At 36.8% G+C, this 14,176-nt stretch overlaps 1 protein-coding gene and 1 long non-coding RNA gene across 2 annotated transcripts; both read left to right on the forward strand.

Moving 5' to 3' along the window:
• The first annotated feature begins 974 nt into the window (after positions 1–974).
• Positions 975–2,602, forward strand: LOC103454167 (E3 ubiquitin-protein ligase PUB24). Its single transcript, XM_008393757.4, has one exon. It carries the CDS (start codon positions 1,191–1,193, stop codon positions 2,400–2,402), a length of 1,212 nt encoding a protein of 403 aa, XP_008391979.3. The 5' UTR covers positions 975–1,190; the 3' UTR covers positions 2,403–2,602.
• Positions 2,603–11,006: 8,404 nt separating this feature from the next.
• On the forward strand, positions 11,007–12,557 carry LOC139191428 (uncharacterized). The gene is made up of 2 exons (XR_011575485.1): positions 11,007–11,918; positions 12,331–12,557. It is a non-coding gene; the product is annotated as an uncharacterized lncRNA (long non-coding RNA).
• Positions 12,558–14,176: the final 1,619 nt, after the last annotated feature.

Below are 14,176 nucleotides of genomic sequence, written 5' to 3' on the forward strand. Positions count from 1 at the left end.
CCAATAATGTTAGGAACACTAAATTTATTGATAAAATTTGCAAATTAAATTATATGTCATCAATAGTAATAACACATTTATCAATATTTAAATAATAATTTAATCATCAATTTTTATATTATTTAATTTACAAAATTTTATCAATAAATTTCGTGTTTCTAGCATTAACTTATTCTACAGGTTACTCTGTCTGTCTGTCCATTCCCTTCCTCTCAGTCTCTGTTTTTACTGGGTCTCACCAAATTCGAATAAACCCAACAAGCGTAATTGTACCGATTCAAGAACCTCCCAGCCATAATCATCCTTCAAATGTAACCCAACCACCAGAATAAAAATATAAACAAATTTCGGATTCCCTGCTCTTTGCTTTGTTATTAAATTATTGGAACTTAAATTTAAAGATTATTCTTTGTGCAAACTTTGGCTTTTGAGTTTAATCTAAAAGAATCAGTCCCATTTCTTTTCCGTATAGGCGGCTAATACTAATTTAATAAGTGAAGTAGTCATCTAACCAATTGGCCTGGACACTAGACCGCTTGTGCCCGCCCATTCCGTCTCGCCATAAATGGAATGGCTCTCTTATTTATGCTGCGTCCCAACCCGGGTCCCTCGTCCTCTCTTCACCGCTCAGTAACCCAATAAGTTGGTTTTGCCACCACAACAGTAGGAGATTCTCTTAAAAGTGAAATTTTTTATAAATTCTTCTTAATATTATGAAATATTGTACAAAAAATATGAGATGTCAAAAAACCTATACGAAGTTTCATTTTTTAAAGTCTCCTTAGCATTGTGCCAAAAACATTCCGTGTTCCTTTTAACGAGCATCTGGCCACAAATTTCTTCCTTTTGACCACAACACTGTGCCTTGGAATGACTAGTGTTACCTTCTAGCTAGAACAATTGTCCCAATCACACTCCACACACACACACACACAGACATATATATGTACGTCGACTCCATGAATAAAGAAACTACTCTCTCTCTCTCTCTCTCTCTCTCTCTCTCTCTCTCATCACCTTGGTCAAATATGTAGCCGCATACTCTTACCACCTCCCACAAGGACAAAAATTCCCACCTTCCACACTCAATGTATCAATATCTTCATCATTTAATCCAATTTCCAGCTTCTTAGTTCTCATCCCCTCCATCAAATTTTATCATTTGTTAAACATACAACCACTTTTTTCTCATGGATGGCATAGAAGTTCCTCAGTATTTCATCTGCCCAATATCTCTTCAGATCATGAAGGACCCTGTGACAGCCATTACAGGCATCACGTACGACCGGGAGAGCATCGAGCACTGGCTATTCCAGAGCAAGAACATCACATGTCCCGTCACCAAACAGCCACTCCAGAAAGACTCCGAACTAACGCCTAACCACACATTGCACCGCTTAATTCAGGCATGGTGCATTAAGAATGCCTCCTACGGCATTGATCAAATACCAACTCCGAAAACACCTCCCAACAAAGCTCAAGTCCTCAAGCTCCTCAAGGACTTCTGGCACCCTCAGCTCCAGCTGAAGATTATCAGAAAGTTGGAGCTCCTGGCGGTGGAAAACGAAGGGAATAGGAAGTACATGGTGGAAGCCGGCGTGGCTAATGCCATGTTGTTATTCATTACAAACAGATGTTACAAGAACGACCAGGTGGATGGCCTAGAAGAAGCCCTTAGCATACTTCACTTTGTTCGGATTTCGTCCGAAGAATTAAACCGTCACTTTATGGAAAACTATCATATCATCGATTCGTTGACATGGGTTTTTGGTTGCGAAATGGAGAATCAAATCACGGTGAGTACGTATGCGGTGTTGGTCCTAAAATATATCATCCAAAAGGCAAACTCACGCGTGCTAGAAACCCTAAACCCTGATTTTTTTAAGAAACTTGTTGGGGTTTTGAGAAATGGGGTCACAGAACAAGGGATGAATGCAGCTCTACATGTCATGTTAGACGCTTGTCCTTGGGGAAGAAATCGAATCAAGATGGTCGAAGCTGGGGCTGTTCACGAGCTCATCGAGCTTGAATTTGGTGCACCGGAAAAGAGAACAACGGAGCTCATTTTTGGTATATTATTTCATTTGTGTTCTTGTGCTGATGGGAGATCTCAGTTTATTAGTCATAAAGGAGGCATCTCCGTTGTGTCAAGGAGACTTCTTAGGGTTTCTCCAGCAGCTGATGACCGAGCAGTTTTGATCCTTTCTATGATATGCAAGTACTCAGGAACCAACTTGGTGCTTCAGGAGATGTTGGAGTTTGGAGCTGTTGCTAGGCTTTGCACTTTGATCCAAGTTGACTGTCCTCCATACTTGAAAGGCAAAGCAAGGGAAATCCTTAGATCACATTATGAGGAGTGGAAGAACTGTCGTTGTCTTGGTATTTCTATGTATCCCAAATGACCAAACACAAAATGTGTTACATACAAATTAATTAAATTTACCTACTGTTTATGATATGTTCAAAACTTGAGGGGGTTTTGTGAAAACACAAAAAACCTCAAGGGATGTATGTCTAATTAATGTAATTAATTCCTATTTTCACAACAATAGTGTCAACCACCTTCAGTCTCTGCAATCTACATTGCAGTTTTACAAATTCACTCTGCATTGCAATTTCTTTTTTATTACGGTCAAATTTGTCTCACCTTTTCTCATTTTCAACTAGAACATATTTCGAATCAAGTTAATCGCTTAGGGCTTACGGTTTACATCTCTAGTTTTGTAATCCACAATCCAAAAAGCACTAGAAAATCCTAAACCCAAACCGAATTTAAACGTATAAGGACTTGTTTGGAAGTGCTTTTAAAATGACTAAAACCGTTTTTAAAATAACTAAAAAGTGGAATTGATTTTAAGTTTCAAAAGCATTTCAAGTGCTTTTTAGAAGAAGCACTGGATATGTAATTCTTGCAGCAATCATTTCAATTGCTTTTCCAGGATCCATTTTACTAAGAATTGGTTTAAACAATATTTTCACCAAAAGCGTTTCCAGTATTCTAAAATCACTTCCAAACAAGTCTAGTACTCATTCTAAAACTCCAACACCAGAAGCTAATATTAAATGCAACTAATTTGACTATAATAAAACGAAAACTATAATGTAAAGTCTGAATCTGCAAACGAAACCTGCAATTGAGGAGTTCTGTGTGTCATATTCCTTATGTCTTGTGTATTTATTTTTACTAACAAGGGAGAGAGAATCCTTTTTGCTCTCCAAGTATACAATTAGATATTTGTAGAATTCTACATATAACCTACTAGGACTTCCACAATCACACTCCTAATGAAATTAGGCCTACAATTATAATAGGATTTTTACCATCTGCAAAAGTAGGAATAAAACACTTAAAATACTTACAAGAGTACTGGATAGTTATAGTATGAATACTCATGCAAGGTCATTCTTTGTAGAAATTATATAAAATAAGTTATGTTGAAACCGAATCTTAATTAATTATTTAAAACAAAGTTTAGAAAAATTGATTTTATAATTTAAAATAATAAAAAAAGAATTTTAATAAAAACAATTAAACGAATCGGCAAGAAAGCAAATTTAAGAAACAAATTGTAAAAAACACGATTTTGAACCAATGATAAAAAGACACTAGGGTTCTGCAACCCCTTTAATAATACTATGTAGTTTTACCATTCACTTATGAATTACACATGGAACTTTAAAGGTTAGGTTTCCTAATGCTTATTCTACTTGTGGCATTCAAGATAGAACACATATTAAACATGCAATTCATTTGTGGCATTCAAATCAAATGTAAATATGCATGACTCATTATATTTTGTGAAAACCTTTTGAAAAATCATGCGACCTGTAAGAGCATGACATTCGTCTTAAGTGAAATAACAATTATCAATCACAAGAGCCCCTACTCAATCTTGCGGTGATATTCTGACCGAATTACATCTAATTACTCGTCTAAACATCCTAATGGTGGCCAATCATCAAGACATATAGATAATTTAAAAGTAGTAATTAATAATTCAAAGTATACATGCATAACATCATAAGCAATTTAATAACGACTACATATTCATGTTAAGGCTCGTGGCCTCGTCCTAGCACAAGGAATTAGTTACACATAATCATAATTAAAAACCAAAATATTATTATGAAAATGATAGAGAACACCTTGTAAAATGAAGTTGAATCGTAAAAGCTCTCTATGCCTAATTCTCCAAAGTAGTGCACTGAGAACTCTAATGGCTAGTTGTGCCTTATTTAAACAAATACAAATCCTTCCTAGAAAACGTCTTTAAAAAACTAGGGTTAAACTCTATTTACTACCCTCATGTTTTGTGGTTTTCAACATTTAGTACATCAAGTTTTTTTCGTCCCAGAGTCATACCTAAAGTGTAAATTTTGGGACAGTCTCATACATCCGTTAGTCAAACTGTTAAGTCTTCCGTTAACTGATGACGTGGCGCTTACGTGGACAATGACTAGGCGCCATGTGTCATTAAAAATATTAAAATAATTAATTAAAAAAAAACCCAGAATTCCCTTTGTCTTCCTCACCCGACACCCCTTCATCCCCTTCATCCCCTCCACCCTCTCCACCCCTCCATCCCTTCCACCCATCACCCACCGACACGCTTCTCTTCCCTGATACCCACCCCTACCACCAAGCCTTTTCTCCTTCCCCAAAAACCCAGCCCCTTCCCTTCCCCCAAAATTCCCTTCATCTCTCTTCCCTGCTCGACAGTAATGTACTTCTTCTCACCCTCCATTGTTGTACAATCATAATGAATTCCGATCCAAATACAATCAGGCTTCCAAACAAAGGATCCGGATATGGATCGGACAACACAAACGAATCAAACCCAGATAACCCTTTCAGATCTAGGTTTTGGGTTTTGATACAAACACAAAAGCAAATCAAAATCCTGCACTTTTAATCCAAAAAAATATATATATAACAGCAGAAATGCAGAGAAAAGAATGAGAAAGATTGAAGCTTTCTTCCAGATTCAATCACAAACTAACAGTTATAGCAAAATACTGCAAGTTATAAAGCAAAATGCAGAACATAGTATACTTAATATGGACAAAAAAGGAGAAAGATTGAACCTTTCCTCAAGCATTTAGTCAAAACCCACGCTCTTCCCAGCAAAATATCCCCCCACTTTCCGAGGAATTAGACTAAAATGTTGAACGGGTACACACCCACTTTCCAAATTTTCTCCAACTACCCCCAAAGTCTTCTGGGTTTCCAGAAGAAATTTCAAAACTGTCTCCAAGATATTTTCGAGCCTTCTGCTGCTACGTTTTACAACGCTAGTGTGTTTGTGTGAGAGAGAATATATCCGAAGAGAAAGGGAGAGGGAGAGATAGAGACCCACTAATGGACAAAGCCACAAAACAGGTTAAGTAAATCAGCGAGATTTGAGGTCGCCTCCGGCGAGGGAGCACTGACCAGAGCTTCTTCTTCGCCTCCAGTAACCACATCGTTTCGAGGTTCTGCAGCGCATAGATAGATTTGCACTTCATTTTTTGAATTAAGTTTGAAATTAGAATTTGTGAATTTGCAGAGAGTTTGTGTGAGGGCTGTTTTGTTGTTTTGATTTGCAGAGAAGAGAAGAGAGGGAGGGAATTTTGGGGGAAGGGAAGGGGCTGGGTTTTTGGGGAAGGAGAAAAGGCTTGGTGGTAGGGGTGGGTTTCAGGGAAGAGGAAGGGTGTTGGTGGGTGAGGGGTGGAGAGGGTGGAGGGGATTCTGGGTTTTTTTTTAATTAATTATTTTAATATTTTTAATGACACGTGGCGTCCAGTCATTGTCCACATAGGCGCCACATCATCAGTTAACGGAAGACTTAACATTTTGACTAACGGATGTATGAGACTGTCCCAAAATTTACACTTTAGGTATGACTCTGGGACGAAAAAAACTTGATGTACTAAATGTTGAAAACTATCAAATATGAGGGTAGTAAACAGAGTTTAACCCAAAAAACTAAGAAACAAAATAAATTAAGATAAACTAGAAAACAGTCTCCTACACTAATGTGGACCATCATCCCAACCACAAATCTGCCACGTTTATGGGCCAAATCAGCTCCATAATTGGCCCAAGAGATCTCTTTTTAAAGTTTGAGTTGTCCTAAACATGTTTGTAGAAGGGCCCATCACCAGAAAATGCCATCTTAGACACCAAAAAACCCAAATAAACCTGAAACATCACTTTACCAGCTTTGCGTGATGATCCTTCCTTTATTTATTCGTCATAAATTAACAGCTCAACATAACAATATGAAACTTTGACATGAACAAGTTGAAAGACTCACGAACATCCTCCAATTGGAATTGCTCCAAAATTCATATGTTTGATCACTTTTTACTCAAGAGAGATTCGTATGTCCTACATTAAAAATATAATTCAAAGTATCAAAATCTCACCAAAATATACTAAGAATAGGATGAAATAACACTACAAGAAAACAAGCTTTAGGTGACGGAATTATATGTGGCGCTAAAACTTTCATCACATTTAAATAAAATAAGTGAGGACTTTTGAAAAAGTGTCACATAAAGATTTTTTTTGGGACAATTTTTTTTTAAAATTTTTGTCTGTCACATAAGAATCTTAAATTCGTCACAAAATCAAGTGCGGGAAATTTTACCGCCCAATGAATTGTGAATAAGTGGCGAAAATACATAATTTGTCACGTAATGCAAAAGAATTCAACATAAATATATGTGAGGATAAGCAATGCGCCACCCATTATAGTAAAATTAGAAATTAAAAAAAAGAATTTACCCTCTCAGGGTTTGATGCAATCGCAACCTCATACAACATCTTTAAATCATTTCAAATTCATACATTTACTATTATTTTATTTCAGTTTCATACAACCGTTACAAAATCTGTTAAATTAACCGTTAAGTGATGACATAGCAAATATGAGACTCTTGTTTGTGCTAACGTGGCTGCCACATTTGTGCCACGTGGCTAAACACTTCATAAAAAATTTAGAATATTAAAATAATTAATTAAAGAAAAGTAAAAAAAAAATTAAAAAAATAAAAACCAAAAATCCCCTTCGTCTTCCCCACTTGAGCCCACCCCTTTCTCCCATCCCTATCCCCCACCCCTTCCTTTATTAATTCTACACCTCCATCTAACCCAAAATTCCAAATTCCCCTTCTTCTTCCCCACCCGAGCCCACCCCTTTCTCCCATCCCCCATCACCCACCCATTCCCCCATTAATTCTGAACTCCTCAAACCCAAAATTTGCAAAAAATTACTCACACAATGAAGACTTTCTTCAATTCGTGCATAGGTTAGCAATGGATTTGGATCTAGGTGGAACTGGGTTCATATTTGAGTTCTTTGAGTTGCGGGTCTGGCTGGAGGGTCCAAATCAAGCAACATCGACATCAAGGTTCTACCGTGATGTTAGTGCGAGACTTCTGTGCTCCACTTCCATCAAATTCTTGAAGGCAGCTGAGAGTTCTGTGCACAACAATGCTCTCGTCCAGGTTCCGATTCGTTCGACCAGTGCACATTCATTCATCTGGGTCTCGTCGGGGTCCTAGTTCTTGTCGACAAGGGCATCCACGAGAACCCTAGCGAGGAATTTGGAAATTTGGGTTAGATGGAGGTGCAGAATTAATGGGGGAAGAGGTGGGTGTCACATCCCAGCCCGGGCCCCCATCATATCCCGAACTCGACTCCTCCATAGCACGATATTGTCCGCTTTGGGCCCCGACTACGCCCTCACGGTTTTGTTTCTGGGAACTCACACGAGAACTTCCCAATGGGTCACCTATCATGAGATTGCTCTCGTGTGAACTCGCTTAACTTCGGAGTTCTGATGGAACCCGAAGCCAGTGAACTCCCAAAATGCCTCATGCTAAGTAGAGATGAGAATATACATATAAGGATTATTCCCCTAGGCGATGTGGGATCTTACAATCCACCCTCCTTAAAGGGCCCGAGGACCTCGTCGGCACACCACGGCCAGGGTTAGGCTTTGATACCAAATTGTCACATCCCGGCCCGGGCCCCCATCACATCCCGGGCTCGACTCCTCTATAGCATGATATTGTCCGTTTTGGGCCCCGACTACGCCCTCACCGTTTTGTTTCTGGGAACTCACATGAGAACTTCCCAATGGGTCACCCATCATGGGATTGCTTTCGCACGAACTCGCTTAACTTCGAAGTTCCGATGGAACCCGAAGCAAATGAGCACCCAAAAGGCCTCATGTTAAGTAGAGATGGGAATATACATATAAAGATCATTCTCCTGGGCGATGTGGGATCTTACAGTGGGTGATGAGGATAAGGGAAGGGGTGGGTGATGGGGATGGGAGAAGAGGGTGGGCTGGGGTGAGGTAGACAAACAGGATTTTTGGTTTTTTTTTTTACTTTTCTTTAATTAATTATTTTAATATTCTTAATTATTTTATTAAGTGTTTAGCCATGTGGCACAAATGTGGCAACCACGTCAGCACAAACGAGGACCTCATATTTGCCATGTCATCACTTAACGATTAATTTAACAGACTTGGTAACGGTTGAATGAAATAGAAATAAAATAATAGTAAATGTATAAAATTGAAATGTTTTAAAGACGTTGTATGAGGTTGCAATTGCATCGAAACCTGAGGGGTGGTATGTAATTTACCCAAAAATAAAGTAAAAAAACTGACCCCCAAATCTTAAATGAAAAAATCCCCTTTGTTCTGCTCTCTCACGGTCTCCCCACTTTCGTCTCTTGACTGTTTGGCTATCATGTCGACTTCGACAACCAGCCAACTAATGGTTGGCCACCGGCGGCGACCACCACAACTCTCTAATCCTCTGCACCTTGCTTTTATTATCTGCCCTCTCTGGCCTAACAAAAAAGAAAGAGGAATCTTCGATTATTCTGCTCTCTGTAACTTTCAAAGCTCCTTTTTAATTTCTAATTTGATCTTTGCTTCAGTATTGTTATATGATTTGTGCTGAGGTGAGTGATATGGATTTTTACTACTCATGTGAACAGGCTTAAATCTCCTATTTTACTTGCAAGAATCACAAGGTTATTGTAGTATAAACGGATTTCGCAAGGTCATCTCCACATGGATTATTAAATAATTCGAACTAATCAGATTCCATTTAATTATTGTAAAATAGAAATTGAAGTGATTGATTTTATAACCTAATTAAAATAAAAACGAATTTAATGAATTAAAATAAACAATCTGCAATATTAGGACTAGAGAGAAGAAAACAGTTTTGAGAAAATCAAATTAAGAAAGCACTAGGGTTCCACCATCACCTAGCAATCTTATGAATTTTTACCAATTACTTATGATCTACACATGCCACTTTGAAGGTTAGATTTTCCTAATTCATATTCTACTTGGAACCTCCAACATAGAACGTATATCTAACATGCAACCCGTCCGGACGTTCGGATCAAATCTAAACATGAAGGACTCATTATGCTTTATGAAAATCCTTTGAAAAACCATGCAATCCTTAAGACGTGATATTCATCCTAAGAGAAATTACAATTATTAATCACAAGAAACCAACGTCAATTTCAGGGAACCTTCCGACCAAAATTGCATCAAATTACTTTTCTAAAGATCCTAATGGTGATCAGGCATTAAGACAATTAGATAGTTTTTATCCCGGTGATTAACAATTCAAAATATGCATGCAATCAATCATAAGCAATTAAATAAAAATCACATATTCATGCTAAGGCTCAAGGCTTCGCCCTAGCAAAAGAAATTAGTTCCGCATATTCATAATTGAAATCATAGAAAATATATTCAAGAAAAGGATTGAAAGCACCTTCAAGTAAAAAGTCTTCAAAACCCTAACAATTCTCTGTCTCCAAAATTGCATAAAAGAAAACGTAGTCTAAAACTGTAGACGGCCAAGCAATATATTTGCTAAGCCACCACACAAACCCTAGCAAACTAAAATTAATAAAAACCCTAAATAAAAATAGTAAAATTCGTCTAAAATCTGAACAGCCACGTTTTGGCCCATAAGCTGCTCCAAAACTGGCCCAATATAGCTGGATTTGATGTTTGGAATATTCTGAACACTTTTCCAGAAGGTCACGAACCCATCCGAGGTCATCTTGGGCTCCAAAAACGTCATTTAAGCCCAAAAACGTCATTTTCCAGCACTGTGCACTGCTTCTTTATTTCATCGCCAGAAAATAACCGCTTGGTGGAAAAATCCCAAATTTTGATACGATCAAGCTAAGTGACTCACGAACGTCCTCCAACTGGAATTACTCCAAAATTCGTCTATTTGGTCCTGTTTTGCTCCAGAGGAAGTCGAAAGTCCTATATTGAAAATACAATTCAAAGTATCAAAATTCTTCCAATATATTAACCAAAATATACTAAGATTAGGGTAAAATATATAATATAAAATCTACTCATCAGTGAGACTAACAAGTATTCTTGGACAAGGAGCTTTGAAAGTGAATGAGATCATGGTCTCAGGGAAGCAGAGCTCTTGGCATCTGTCAAACCTTGTTGATGCATCACAAGAGCTCTCGATTGCAAAATATATACTCGGCTAAAATACTACTCTAGTAATATTTAAGATGGACCATCCACAAATAAAGAAACTCATATTGTAAAGAATCCCAAATGTTTAATATCTGCCAATCTGGATACAGTAATGAGCTATTTTGTACCCATCATCTTATGTGATTTCTAGTTGATGGGTGTATGTAGCAAACATCAGACAAGATGAGGGTGGTCAATTTTGTGATCCTTCAGACTTTGAATCATCATCATCTCCAATTAGCCATTTCATACTTTAGTATTATCGTCAGATCTAATCATATTGGTCACCACCTTAATTATGAGTTTAATTAGGTCATTTGGGTAGTTAACTATATATATATATATATCTCAACTATTACTAGAGTAATATTTTAGCCGAGTATCTATTTACTATTTTGCAAGGTATGACTAATAAACTCTCTTTTTCTTTTCTCGACTTTTTCCTTGAGAATCATACCCTTTCCTTTTGTTTGGGAACTATGTACAAGTTTAGTAAGCTTGGTAATAGCCACGATTAGCTGATGTTTGTCTATGTTGCATGGATACTCGGTCAACGCTCCGGACACGGTTAAGACACGGCGGGGGCTGTTTTGTAAATATTGAAATTGAATTTGTGTTTCTGAGCTAATACGGAATTGAATTTCTGCTTCTGTGGGAAGATATGAAATTCCATAAATTGGAAACTGCAATTCAATTGCAAATCAGAAGTTGAAAACTAGAAACTGCAATCGAATTTAGAGGTAGGCAGTTGGAAGGATAGGTAAATTGATAGCAAAGCTCAATCGTTGAATATAATTTGGTTGAATGAATGGCAGGTAAATTGATAGCCCGCAGTCTTCGTCGAGCAGGGAGAGAAAAGAGGAGAGAGAGTAGTTTTCATTGGCTTCCTAGTTTACTTTTTTTTTTTGGTCATTCTTCCTAGTTTACTTTGTTGGTGTTCAGTATTTTCTTTTGGTAGGTTTTGTACTTGCACAGATTTAATCTATCTCTCTCTCCGTTGGAGTATTGTTTTTAATATATGTATTTTGTAAAATAATTGCGATCTCTCTGTTATGTTGTTGTGTTCTGTTTGAATTTTGTAGAAGCTGAAAGCTGGTTTGATTTTTTTTTTTCGAGAACTGGAGAAATTCATTAACCAGGGTCCAAGCTAAAGATACACAGAAAGCCACACGGGCTAACAACATGAGAAGAAAGCAACACATAAAGGGTAAGAAACACGACATGAAACCAATATGTCACCCAAATAAAGTAAACTACAAAGTGGGCGGAGGACAAAGAAGACCATTATTGTTCAAGATACGAACAAACGAAGATGGGTGCTTATCAAAGATGTGCTTCCCATCTCTTCCCATGAAGCTCTAGCTTTTGATAAGGCCCAGGTAACTCTTTCACCGACTTGAGATTAGGTCCTACTAATTTTTTAAGTATTGTAGTTTTCCCATAAATAATAGTTGTCCTTAACTTGTTCCTATGAATAATTTGTGCTTTTGCTTTCAAAGCAGCATGATTGTTGTGCTTTTGCTTGTTGATGGTGATTTTGCTTGAACTTGGTGTCATATAAAACTTCTGAAAATTTACTAGGATTTGAGCAAGGGCTGAGCCATAAGTAATGTTTATATAAATTTGAGCTCTGAGATTATTTAATAACAGTCCAAATAGCTGGGGTTGCAACTCCAGCCCCACAATTAGCTTGAATGAATTTCTTCTTCTTCTTCTTCTTTAATTTTTAGGTAATAGTTTACGGTTACAAGTTGATAGCTAGTTGACTGACTTCTCTCCTTGTTATTTCAGTTACAGGTTTATTATTTACCATACTTACCTTGGCATCAAATTGAACTATACCGAACTAGAATTTGTGCACTGTGAGTATAGATTAATTGAGTTTGTTTGCTTTTTGTCGGCCAAGTTACTTGCGCTCTCCAACCAACGGTGTACATGTTTAGTTTATCAAATATGTTACTAATGTAAAAATTACTTCCATTGAATTATAAATTGTCATTATGATGTAGTTCATATTATTCATTTGCTTCTTCATTGAAATTAAAGTTTTAATTACAGATTATCACCCAAAATTATGAAAATAATTAATTGAGAAAAACAATATAAAATTATATTGAATTTAACACAGTATGTGACAAAAGCATAAGTCATCACACATTTCAAGAATAAGTGACGCCCAAAGCATCACATATTGGTTCAACTATGGAATTTGAGCTGAGAATGTGTGAGGAAAGTTGGGTCACATATAGAGATAATAAGTGACAAATGAAAATTTTGTCACATATACTTTCGGTGACGTGTCATAGGTGAGGCCTGTTGTGACGCATGATATTCGTCACATATAGGTATGTGTGACGAATTTCAGTGTATATGTGATGAAACCCGATCCTCATATAATCCATGTTTTCTTGTAGTATATATAATATCAAATCGACTCATCAAAATACATACGACATTACATGAACAAGGGCGCAAGGGCAACACACACCTAAAACGCCTAGTTTACGGTGCATATTTATTTGAGGGGAACATGGTTTTTTGATCGCGGTAGTATGATTTTCGGGCCCTTTCCTCGTTCTCTCTGCTAGCCTATTGGGATGGTATAGCAATGAACATGGGGATGCTACTAGAAAATATGGTCCAAATGAATCGCATATTAGTGTGATTTGGCTAGTAGAATCACTTGTATATATTTTATATTTTTTTTATTTGACGTTATCTTTTTGTAGTTTTACTTACATAAGGTAGTTTGCTTACTTAGCGCTTTCGCTGAGGATATTTGGATTTGAAGAAAATGTTAGGTAGACCAAATTTTTAAACCAAATGATCCAAACATCAATAACCACATCATTTGGTTTACCAAAATTTGATTTAAAAATTTAACCTCTTTAGCATTACTTTTTTTGTTTTTAAAAAAAAAACCTTCTCTTATTAGCCACATAACGCAATCCACAAAATTGGCTTCTTTTTTGTTTTTGTTTTTTTTGTTTTTTGAACAAACAATATTATCTGTACTAAGGGGGACGGATAGATTTAGCCTCACAATGGCTTAACAATAATATGATTCAAAATTTACCTTTGACGATAATTGAACCTAAGACCTCTCACTTACAAGTGAATAGGAATATAACTAAACTATACTAAGTGACTTGTTAAAAAAAAAAAAAAGAGAGAGGGAGAGAGAGAAAAAAACAAAGCAGACTTTTCGTAGTCGGCGATGATTGTATTGAAATTCAAAGTCGCATTTCTTGTGATATATGTATATATACTTATTGTCTAGTCGGAGAGAGTCAAGACTCAAAAAAACCATTTGGATCGAATACCTTATATGACTATCAGTGATAATAACGTATAGGCCGTTGACATTCAAGGAGATCAAACACCTACCTTAGTTGACAAATCATCTCCACATATGGAGAAAAAAAACCAAAGAATGGAAAAATAAATAAGGGTGTGACCATAACCATCAATTAAAGATTTTTTTTTTATTTTTGTTTAAGTTGCTCACCTTGTAATTTGAATAATACAGACTTATCTTTCATTAAAAAGAGAGAGGGGAGGCGAACCACAGTTCTTCACTCTTTTTAGATTTGGAGGTTAGTTGGGAATTATATTCTACTCATGGTCACGATTTGTA

This window comes from Malus domestica, chromosome 14, assembly GCF_042453785.1.
Source record: "Malus domestica chromosome 14, GDT2T_hap1".
In the NCBI taxonomy this organism is placed as follows: Eukaryota; Viridiplantae; Streptophyta; class Magnoliopsida; order Rosales; family Rosaceae; genus Malus; species Malus domestica.

Excerpts from the sequence above, each read along its gene's own strand:
- LOC103454167 (XM_008393757.4), top strand. The coding sequence starts at position 1,191 with ATGGATGGCATAGAAGTTCCTCAGTATTTCATCTGCCCAATATCTCTT.